Raw genomic sequence first — 11805 nt, 5'->3', positions numbered from 1 at the left:
TTTGAATTTTCTTCCCTTCATCTTCTTGAATAAAAACCTTCATTGTAAAACCAGTCTTTAACAGGAGAGTTGATGAGTCACGCTGTCAGCCATGAATAAAGCACTGACAGCGAGGAGATGACTCTAACTGATTAGGGTTCATTTAACAGCAATGGAAGGATTTATGCAGAAAGAGGTTTTCACACAGCTCCAATAATGCTTCCACATGAAGCAGCATGTAATTAAAAAAACCCCCAAAACTAAACCAAGCATTTAGCAGTGATCTCAACATATCCGTGCCTGAACAGTGCTTACGTTTTTCAAGGGGTATTATTTTCATGTTTTTTCAGACAAAGCTTTTACAAGTAGATTTATGGAGTGTAAAAACACTGGCAAATTGTTCCAGATAATCTTTTCATGGTTTTACCTTCTCCTGGTTTATTCCTTACACTAATGTTTTCACAGCTGTGCAGTCATGGTGGGGTGTTTCTGTAAGACTTGACAGAATTCTGGTTTTATTGCTATACCTTTGCACAGCTTGCATTTAAAGGTATATGTACACAGCCTGGATAACTGGACTAATTTTAAAACAAATATTCTAGGTAACAATAGCAGTGTAACACCACCAGCTCAGAGCTCAATGTAGGCAAACTGAGGAGCATTCAATCAATTTGTGGTACTGATTTTGGAGCCTGCACTGGCTGCACCTATAGCAAGATACGATCTACTCAGTTTAAGGGTAATGTGGCCGCATATCTGCATTTGCTTCATGTGCACTTTGTATGAGTCCTTCATTCACAGAGGCTGGAGAAATTTGTAATTTTGCTATCGGATTTAACTCAGTGTGAGATCTGTCTGTCTTAGACAGCTGAATGATGTTTCAAGCTGACCTAATAGCCCTCAATGCTGTTGATGAAAAAGGATGTTCCAAAGGTCAGTGCATCTCATACTGGATAAGATGTCCCAGTGAAGTCAGAATTTTTTTGCTGTAGGAGTTCCTTTTCCTCTCCACTGACCATAAAGAAAGTCTAGCATGATGAACAGATACGGATGCCTGAGTTTTAGACATTTGAAGTGAGATATATCACACAAAGTGCTTGTAATACAGGTCCATATCTGCTGTTCACATTACTGACTATGCCACTTGGCTTCACAAAGTAGCTTATGCCAAGTATCTGTTTGCATCCAAATTATTATATTTTCTTTAGCAGATAACTGAGGGAAAACCTAGTCTGGCCAGAATTCAACCCAATGAAAACTTTAAAAAGCTTACTGAATATACTCACTGAAAATACTCCTCTTTAAAGTGCGTGCTTGTGGTGGGTTCACCCTGGCTGAACCCCTGGTGCTTACTGAAGTTGCCTCCTCATCTGGGCAGGGAAGACAAAATACACCTAAAGTCTCCTGGGTGGAGATAAGGACAGGGAGAGATCACTTGCCAGTTACCATCACAGGCAAAACAGACTCAACTCGGGGAAATTAATTTTATTACAAATCAAATCAGAATAGTATAATGAGAAATAAAACCAAATCTTAAAAGCGTCTTTCCACACTCCTCCCTTCTTCCCAGGCTTACCTTTACTCCTGCTTTCTCTCCCTCCTCCCTGCCTGTGGCACAGGGGGATGGGAAATGGGGGCTGTGGTCAGTTCATCACACTTTGTCTCCCTGGTGGGTGGACTCCTCACACTTTTGCCTGCTCCAGTATGGGGTCCCTCCCAAGGGAGACAGTCCTCCATGATCTTCTCTAACATGAGCCCTTCCTCTGGGAGACAGTTCATCACAAACTGCTCCACCGCGCGTCCCTTCCAGGGGGTGCGGTCTTTCAGGAACAGACCGCTCCAGCAGGCACTACCACCATCACTGATAGGCTTGGTGCTGCCCAGCAATAGATCTGTCTTGGAGCTGGCTGTCATTGGCTCTGTCAGACACAGGGGAAGCTTCTAGCAGCTTCTCACAGAAACCACCCCTGTAACTCTGTCACTATCAAAACCTTGCCATGCAAACTCAATACAAGTCAGAAGACTCAGGTGCTTTGGATTGGATTTTTTTTTGTTTCACAAATAAAAGAACAGTCTCTTTTTAGATAGCCAACAAAGAAAATATGAAGGTCAACAGATTTTCCAAGCCAACTTTCAGGTGATCTTTCCATGATAGAGAACGAAGAGGAGATAACTTAAAGCAGGTTTTGATTTAATACTAGGAAGTATAGTTTGGGGAAAAAAAAATCACACAGGAGATAGTATGTTCACTTAAAACATCCTTCCTGGACTTCACAGGAAGTGTACCAAGGAAGTAAGTTTGCCTATATCTCTTAATGCATTAAAAAAAAAATCAGAATGCTGATCTTCAATACTTGTTGAGGATCATATGTCTTAAATTCTGCCCTGTTTTTGAGGTCAATACATGTAAAGATATCTGTGGTGTGACATGGTTTCTGTGTCAAGGCCCCATATTTCATCTGTTCTTACATCACAGGAAATATTTTCCTAGCTATCTTTACGAGCTGATGGGTGGTGGCTCTTTAACTTTATTGAAGGCTGCAGTGTTTCATGACAGATCGTCATTGAGTCAATATGATTCTGAAGTGGTAAAGTAAAAGCCGAAAGGGCAATGATCCCAGTAGGTTCAGATTATGCCATGCTCTATGGCCCCATTATCTTCAATACAGTATGGAAAAGCAGCTGTGTCTGCAGCTGAACCGCTGGGGTCTACAAAGTATAATTAATGCAGTTGCATCAGTTCTTTTTCTGTAGCTGTTCTTATATGCCCTGGTTTTGTCTCTACATCATCAAAGTGTGTGCATGTTGTTGTGAATAATTCAGTAGAGATACAGACTTATAACATTATCTGCTTATAAATCATGCATACCAGAAAATTTATCATGCCCATGCCACAGGCAGAGGAACAAGTTTAATCACCTTTTATCTGACTGATGTCTGTTACGAGCAGATTGCTCAGAAGCGTATAGTGGGTAACCTGTGCTTCAGCAGTAGAGCATGGTTTCTTCGCCAAGGCACACGTTATTACTCGTGAAGATTGCATTAATCCTATGGCCATGCTGACCTCTTCGCTTAGGGGCATTTCACAGAGTGCAAACAAGCTGCATTCATATAATACGATGTTATTTAGCGAAATCTAAGCAAACCAGAGGAGGATGCATAAGCAACTGTAATTTACAAGTCAGCAGAGTCTTCATGGGTCCCTCAGCCACAAGAGAAGATAAAAACACATAAATCTTACAGGCAAATGGCAGCACCAGTTTTGCCACTGAGAGAAATGAGAAAGAGGGCTGTGTCACTGCAAGATGTAATACATTTTGAGACATGATAGTTTTATGCCCAGTAGCCAAACCTTTCTAATTATTTTACTCTTTTTCTAAAGGCTCATACCTAATTCCTTCTTCTGCGATTGAACCAACGAGTTGTGCAAATCTGGGAAGCCTTTGCCAAGGTAAGAAGCCGAGGTCATTTTCACAGTTTTATCTTTCGGAAATCTTTATTTTCCGTGGGTTTTTTATTCATTTTCTTTTTTATTATTGTTTCCAAAAGGGTGAACTGCAATACAAAATAACAAGGAAAGAAATTCTTTAGTCTCATCAAATGTGTGGGTGTCCTGTATGTACAATATGTGGAAAAAAATGTGATAAGTCCCTTCATAATGCATTTTCCAAATAGTCTCCATTATATCAAAACTAAATTGACTACTTTCATTCCTTCCTCAGTCTTTTTTTCCTCCTGCATATTTTGAAAGTAAAATATTAACCAGGATAAGATATATGTACAATGTAAATAAAAAATGAGCAGATGTAAATAAAGGAACTGACTATTATTCTTTTATTCCTGAATAAGCTATTTTGAGGCTAGGTATTTTGAAATTAGCAGGTAAAAATTTAACATCAAGCGGAAAAACCCACCAGCTATTAGTTAATGAAACATTTGTTACAGCATTTAGAGATGGTTTCGTAGTGCAAAAATCACCACATACAAGAATTCATTAGGTGTCTTTAAAGGTCAGCTTAGCTGAATGCAAGAGATAGGTGAACCCTAAAGATTTCTGTACTATGTGAATCATTGGACATGCAAGGACAGTTAATTCCTTCTGCTCTGCTTAGAGCCTGAAGTTCTGTAAAAATGCTTGACATGAACATCAGCCCATTTCCACAATACCTTTATGAATATAGACCTGCTAATGAGGTGACATGCTATGTTAAAGTTTAATTACAGCAGCAGCTGTACGAAAAGTAATGTCTAACTGTATAATCATTTTCAGGCTGAATGGTGGAAGAAGGAAGCAGAGGAGAATAAAATATAAAAGGAGAGGAAGAAGTGTCAGAACTCTTTGGAGATTGACGTTTAAAAGTAAATCAGACTTAGCTTAAAACTAAAAAGCAAAAGGCTTGGGAAACTAGTAAGAGATCTATGTCAGTCTTCAGGCTACTTCCCTGATTTTCCTGAGGTTCAGTTTTTTGGAGCATACTGTACTGGTCTCCAGAGGGAAAATTAAATGCCAGTTATGTCTATAAACAGATTTCAAACAGTAATTTTCAGGCATCATATTCACAGAGCACTGTATGATGTAAATACTACTATTACGCAGATACCTTAGGTAAATGTGACGGCAGCAATTATTCAATATTAGTCATTTTATACATAAAGGGTAATACAGCCACTGTATAAAGAACTTTGTGTATTCTTTTGGAAGAACTCTGTGTGTTTTCCTCTATCGAAATGACATGGTATGAAAGAGAGAGAATATCCTTCATTAGGTCAGCTCATATGGCTGCAGAAATGGACACACATTCAGCAAAACAAACCTTCTTTTCTAAAAGCCTCATCCTTTTTTTCCAGCTTTATTAACTTGCCTAGTAGAAAATATTGCCTCTAATAAAAGATGCTGCCTTTCAAACTTGCCTCACTTAACTTCTTAGACCATCACAACTTCAATAAAGACTATGAGTCCTTTCACAAAGGCAATGCTCTTCCCTTCTGTGGAAAGTGTTTGGTAAAATGTCACTGGTGTTCTGTATTTGTCACTTTGGAGGTGGCAGGTCAGATTTACCCTGTTCATCATCATCATCATCTTTATTGTCATAATCGTGAAAACCATAGAGTGATGTCTGTCTGTCTGTTTCTGTCAGCGCTGCAGACCTATTTTAAACTGAGAAGCCAGTTTGGATTCCTTTTTTGTTTGTTTGTTGTGTGTTGTGCTATAGCACCAGTAATAAAATTTGGGGATGCCAGATTATGTCTGATGAAAGACCTGTTTTCTCCATTATGCTTAGCAAATATTTCATTCATTGAAAGATGCCTCCTTTTTAACAGCATTGACTGGAAGATACAATCAGTAATAAGCCTTATTACTTGTTTCTCAGACAATACAGCCCTGAAGTTTCATGGAAGAAGAGCTATTTTGTATTAGAGGATGTCACTCTATATACTCACATTCCCAGCTAGAACCTGTTTGCTGCAGTGTCCAACTCTTCCTTCTCTTTCCATGTGTTTCACTGAAACCTGAACATGAACTTCCCTTAGCTGAGACCTGAGGTTATGCCTTTCAGACTCAAAAGGTTACAAGAGTGCAATTTCTTGCCTGAAATTAGATTGTTTAACCTTTCCAGGTTGATTCTTGGTCAAAATCTGTAAAAGCCAAGTAACACTGTGAGATTATACTGCAAGAACCTTCAAATTTTAAAAAGTTTTTGGGAAAAAAAAAAAGATCTGTCAGTGAGTGGATTTGCATAACCTGAGAGTTGCTAAATAAAATTAAATTATTTTCTGAAGCATTGTTTGAAAATTTACTGGCATGTTCTTTGAATTCTTCTAGCATGTACACCCTCCCAGTCTGCTGGGAGGGAGGAATTTGCAATTTTGGCTCCTTACTTTGGTTTTGAAAAGTGTTCTAGCTGGTTCTCCTGGGAAACCTTTGCCAGGGTTGTGTGGGGTGACTCCTGTTAATATGGGTGGGAACAGTGCAGCTGAGATCCTACATGAAGCTTTGAAAATATATATTCCACTTCAACTATTCCAAATCTGATTTCAATTTTCTTCATTGTATCAAGTTCAGTAGAGTTAATTGGATTATCACATGAGTGTTTGCATTAGTTTCGCATTTCTTTATTGTCTTCAGTCCTTGAGTAGGGGCAATTATTCTTTATACAAGCAATAGTCTAAGCGCATGTATCTTAGAACTTATAAAATCTATTTTCTGGTCTTTGCACAGCTGTTTGGATCTGAAGCTCTCATAACAGGATTTTGAGTTTATGAAAACAGTACAGGACTGATCTTGCAAACCTTGCACTGGCAAAACTCCCACTGAAGTCAGTGAAAGTGAAGATTGCAGGATTGGGACCTCAGTTCATATCTATTCATCACTTTGAGCAGAAAAAAAAATGTGTTTATTTAACATTTATGGCATTGTGTGTAGATGTTTTCATTTTACATTGTCATGCATTGTTCCCATTTTGTCTTACCTTATTAACATTCATATTTCATTCAAGTTCACCTCTTTCTCATCTTTATTACCAGCTACTGTAAATGCTACTACTCCTACACCACCCACTGTCACCACTAACATGCCCGATACTAATAGAAACGATAAGCCAAACAATGGTAAGAAATCCTGTGTTACATTTTTCCTTGTACTGTGTCTAGAGCAAATTTATTGTATTTTAAGGTGTTTTTCGTACTATCATAATGTCAAGGGTCATGTCTCGGTTCTGATCCCAGTTACACGGAAATAAATCAGGAGGAACTTTGCTGGGCTGTGTAAGAATGGTGTAAATGAGAACAGACCAAACTCAGTGTTGATTTGTATCGTGACTGACTTTGTGTCACCCGTTGTATTAACCCATGCAAAGAATGAGGGAAGGAAGAGGGATTTTTAAAAAGGGTCTGCAAATAACTTTTTTAGGCTGCAGAATATGAGACGCTGAGTAGCTCCCGCTTGTGCAGCTGGGGTGGTAGTGTGCTGGGATTGTCTGTTCCTCACTAGTCAGGCACGGGAGCCAAGTGGAATCATTCCTATGGAGCAAAGCCACTTCCACTGAGTCAACAGGAATCTTTCCACTGACTTCAAGAAGAGCTGGATCTGACTCTACTAGGGAAAATGTTGACAGTATCAGATATCGTTTACTTTTCATTTAGAATGATTAAGGGAAAAAATAAGGTAGTGAATGAGCCTATTATTAGCACAGGAAAAAAAAGCAGGGATTTCTTTTGAGGTTTTTCTCAAATTCTATGATATCACTGTCTCCTAGAGACTGAGCATCATTTTGTGAGGTGCTGCTAAAATATTTATTATGTTTTTAAATGTAGTTGTTAAACATTATTAACAACACAGAGATAGATTCCGACAGTTTTTATCTGAGACTTAAAGATATTTTTGATAAGTTTTATTTTTTCACTGTGCTCCACAGAAATAAATTAGATTTTTTTTTAGCGGGGGGATATTTTTGTATGGGTTTGTTTGTTGTTTTAGTTTTGTGGGGTTTTTCTCAAATGCATCAGTTGTACATTGGCAATCAGGCAATGCAGTAGACAATGTGAAAGAATTTATGTGAAGTCAGCCTGTTTGGATTTATTAAACTAAGAAGTAAGAAGAAAATATTGAAAATTTCCTCCAAGTTGTGCTTTTTTTTTTCTTTTTGTGGATCCACTCATTCTTTGTTCACCATGAGCAGTTAACTCTGATTTTTGTAACTACAAGAGGAACTGAATGCCTTATTAATGTTAGCATGAATAAAAAATGAACAATTAAGTCCTTTCTTTGGCTTTGGAACTCCCAAGAGAAAGTAGAAAGACTAAGAAAAATAAGCCAAATTCGTTTACAGTAGAAGCAAATTAATCTTTCACTCAGCTAACTGATGTCATTTTCCACACTTGGTAAGTTGATTTTTAGACCAAGAGCAGACAGCCAAGAACAGACAGTTAAGTTGTCTATATTTTCTTTAATCCATTAACTATGTGGCTTACTACACACAGACCTGCAGGAACTCAGACTTCCTGCTACCGTTATCTTCAGAATGAAGAGAAATTCACCTGAATCCTCCCATTCACGGCCATGGAGGCAGCAAGAGTCTAAGATAGAAGGGGTCAAAAACATAGGAATTATCTCAACCCCACTTATTTGGCCAGTGAAACGAAGGCCTCTCCGTTTCAGTGAAAACTCAGCAGATGAGAGCCCAGAGAGAAAAATCACATACATTTCCTTTCTTCCAACTGTGTCCACATCAGCTGCTTCTGAGGAGACAGGCAACAATACCTTGGCTGCTTTTACAGAAAAAATTGACCTAGATAGCGCTGTGATGAATCAGTTACCAAATGAAAATATTTTAAATCATTCTAGAAGTTCGTTTCATGGCACTTCTGATACAGCAGTTGCTGTTAGAGAGCCTTCTGTGAATGCAGCGGTTCCTCTTCTTCAAAGCAGAAGTCCTAACGCAGAGCTAGCACGGACTTTGGCAGAAGATCCTTCTGACTCTGAGTCAGTGTTCCGCTTGCCCGTTAGCCGCAGCAGCAGCAGCACTGCTTATAAACACAAAACAGAAACTCGGTGGATTTTGTTCTCCGACATCGGCACAAGCCATTTCACGCATATAAGTAACGTCTTGGAGCCTCTGAGTTGGTGGAATGAAGCTATGTTTCATCATCGTATCACCTCTGACATTCAAGAAGACAGGCATTATTCTCTTTCTAGTTTATCACCTCTGGAGGAGAAATCATCGTTCCAAAAAAGTAGGCTAAATTTGCTGGACTTTGCACCTGAAAACTTTTACCTGGAAATGAGAGAAGGCAATGCTGATAGGAAAACCTCTTCTGTGTTAGCAGCAAGCAGTGAATTTCAGTTTAGAAAATCTACACATGTTAAGGAACATCACTCAGGAGGCATTACAAGTTTAACCTCTCTGGAGAGTCCTCATGCAAACCCAACAACTTTTTTTCAAAACACAAAAAAAACACACACAAAATTTATGCCTGACATCCAACTGACAAATTCAGTCCTAGGACACAGTAGAGAGGTACTAACATTTTCAGCGCTTCTGGTAGGAACAGGCTGGACAAGCTCAGCATTTAAGCACGTTGTAATGACCCTGCCTGTTTATCAACAATCACTGACTGACCTATATTTGGAAAGTGACAGCATAATTATATCTAATAGAAATTCTTGGTCTCATTATTTAAAACATACAGTATATTTTCAGAAGCCAAGTGATAGCCTCAGAAATGGAGTGCTGGAGAACAATTTAGATACATTTCATGGTAATAATGAAAATGGAGAGTCAGCTTTTTCTGTATTAGAGCCAGACAACATGAATAGAGTTGACAGCTCCTGGGACTCAGTTTACTTGGATTTTCCAACAAAATATGTAGATATTTCCCCTTCTTTGACAACAAATTTCTGGGCTGTTTCCTATCATTTGAAAGAGGCATCTCAAGTGTTTTATGGGGAGCCATCAGAAGATTGGTGGCTCTCATTTAATAAACTGCTTTCTTCCCCAACAGAGAGATTGCCATCCATTAGTTCACCTGCTAAGTCTAACAGTATCTCTGAACAAACGTCTGCCATTAGATTATTAGGTCACAAGGCTGAAGAAATTAACTTCTCTAGTTACACATCAGCTTTGGAAACACAAATCTTTAGTTCATTTATTCCAGGCCTTTCAAAGAGAATTTCAGAAAGTAATGTCAGGACAATATCACACTTGCAGTCAACAATGAACTTTGCAAACCTATCTGTGTCCTCCAACAGTGAATTTTATTTTGATTTTCCTTTCCCTTCCCTGGAAGCACCTTTGAATAAACCCTCTGTAAAGATACAGGTAAGCCCTTTTCATAAGGTACTTGAAAATTCCACAGACAAATTAATGATGCTTGATGGTTTGCCCATGCAAACTGGAACTGACAAAGCAAGTGTTCAAACCAACATGACCTTCCTAAACAGTAGGCAGCAGCTTGTCTCTCTCCTTCCCACACATTCAGGAACCCAACCTTCATGTTCAAGGGATGGCCAAGCCACTTTTTTGATCAATACACCAGTTAAGAGTCTGGCAAACAGTAGAAAAACACATGGATCACCACAATATCAAAGTCTTTCAGTGAATGAACCTGTAACAAATACTATTGATAAAGCAAGAAGCAAAGTTCAATTAGATGTAGGTGTTCTTTTAAAAAACATCAGTTCGATGAGTTCTGACTTTCTTCCAATGACGTTGTCTTTGGAATTAAGGCACCTTCTTCATTCAGACTCAAAATTCCACATCAATGTGTCTCCTAACAGCTACTCCACACCTCCACTCACACAAAGTTTTCAGAACCATTTTGATACAATTTCTCCAAGTGTGATCCCTCCTCTGTGGGATGTGGCAGACTTAAGCTTGCCAACAGCAGTATCACCAAGAAGTCATCTGCCTGTTTTAGAACAAAACTCCATTGGAAATCAAGGGGACAGTCTGAGACACACTCCATGGGAAGTAGAGCAAGATATCATTGGTGATCATGAAGATATAAGGAATTCTGCCGTTCTGACATCAACAAACATATTGAGACTTTCCAAATGGGATTCAGAATGGGAGGTGTATGGATCCTTTAGCAAGCACAGAGAAGGAATGTCTTCTCTGAATATTATTAGTACTCATGCCTTGGATGTTGAAAATGCTAGTTATGGACATTTTGCAAGTGTCTCTTCTATTTTGGAGTCGTCAAGAACTGCAATAATGAATGATGTGATACCTTTGCCATCTTCATACAGTGGAGTTATTAATCATGACAAAGAGACCATCCTGAAGGGCACTTGGACAACACCTGCAGCAGCAATCCATCCCTCTTTCATGCAGTCCCAAATGCCAGTTTCTTCTGTAATGTACCATCAGTCGTCAGTTTCGGCACATGTTCATTCCTTGGCCAATTTACCATCTGGGACAAGCCAAAATACCACTCCTTACCCACCACTGAATCAACTTACTAGCTCTCCAGCAGTCTTTTTATCTTGTTTATGTTACTCCTTCACTGAGCTGGGCTGCCTGTGTCCACCTGAGGTCAACTACAGTATGTCAAGCTGTTAAGTTAGATATAGAAAAAAACAGATCTTCTTACCTATTAGATATTCAATTGGTAGACTGAACATAGAAGTAGCTGTCTTTCATCCTTTAGATATAGATCCATTTAGCATATGAAAATATTTTGGAATAGTAATTTAATTACAGTAGAAGGGAGTTTGAAACATCTTAGTGATAGTAAATGTTATTAACGTGATTTCTATTTTTTGTGTACTTCTCTAAGACAGCTCTCATGAGACTGTGAGGATAATATATTTGGTTGCTGTGTATTTTATATATTTTTATGGCATTTTATTATTTGAGATTGTATGAATGCTTTTCATTTACAGTATTAATATATTTTTAAGCATTTAACTTACTAAAAGCAGAGATTTTTGAAAAGAAACATTCAGATAATTTGCCTAACAATTTAAAAAACAAAACCAAAAAAACCCTGGTATTTCATTGATTGTTATATTTTTGTAATTGGTAGCAGCATATTTTTATAGTTAGTGGTGGGTGTGAGAAGAGTTGTTTTTCCAGGTTCTTTTTTCATAGAATCATAGAATGTGTTGGGCTGGAAGGGACCTTTAAAGGTCATCTAATCCAACCCACCTGCAATGAGCAGGGACATCTTTAACTAGGTCAGGTTGCTCAGAGCCCCATCCAGCCTGACCTTGAATGTCTCCAGATATGGGACCTCCACTACCTCTCCAGGCAACCTGTTGTAGTGTATCACCACTCTAATTTTAAACATATTCATCTTTATATCTAGCCTAAATCTACACTCTTT

The 11805-nt window shown here is 38.5% G+C and overlaps 1 protein-coding gene across 1 annotated transcript in view; it reads left to right on the top strand.

Annotated features, from left to right (window-relative positions):
- Positions 1-3361: 3361 nt before the first annotated feature.
- The window catches only part of GPR126 (G protein-coupled receptor 126), a gene marked incomplete at its 5' end in the record, with an annotated part of 57701 nt that continues 49257 nt past the window's right edge, over positions 3362-11805 (top strand). The window contains 2 exons of the mRNA XM_009873357.1: positions 3362-3430; positions 6505-6588. Coding sequence (XP_009871659.1) covers positions 3362-3430; positions 6505-6588 — 153 coding nt within the window. The remainder of the gene's footprint in view (positions 3431-6504; positions 6589-11805) is intronic.

The sequence above is a fragment of the Apaloderma vittatum genome, unplaced genomic scaffold (genome assembly GCF_000703405.1).
Source record: "Apaloderma vittatum isolate BGI_N311 unplaced genomic scaffold, ASM70340v1 scaffold7347, whole genome shotgun sequence".
In the NCBI taxonomy this organism is placed as follows: domain Eukaryota; kingdom Metazoa; phylum Chordata; class Aves; order Trogoniformes; family Trogonidae; genus Apaloderma; species Apaloderma vittatum.
The sequence above is the reverse complement of the archived record's forward strand: the minus strand, read 5'-3'. Positions and strand labels throughout refer to the sequence as shown.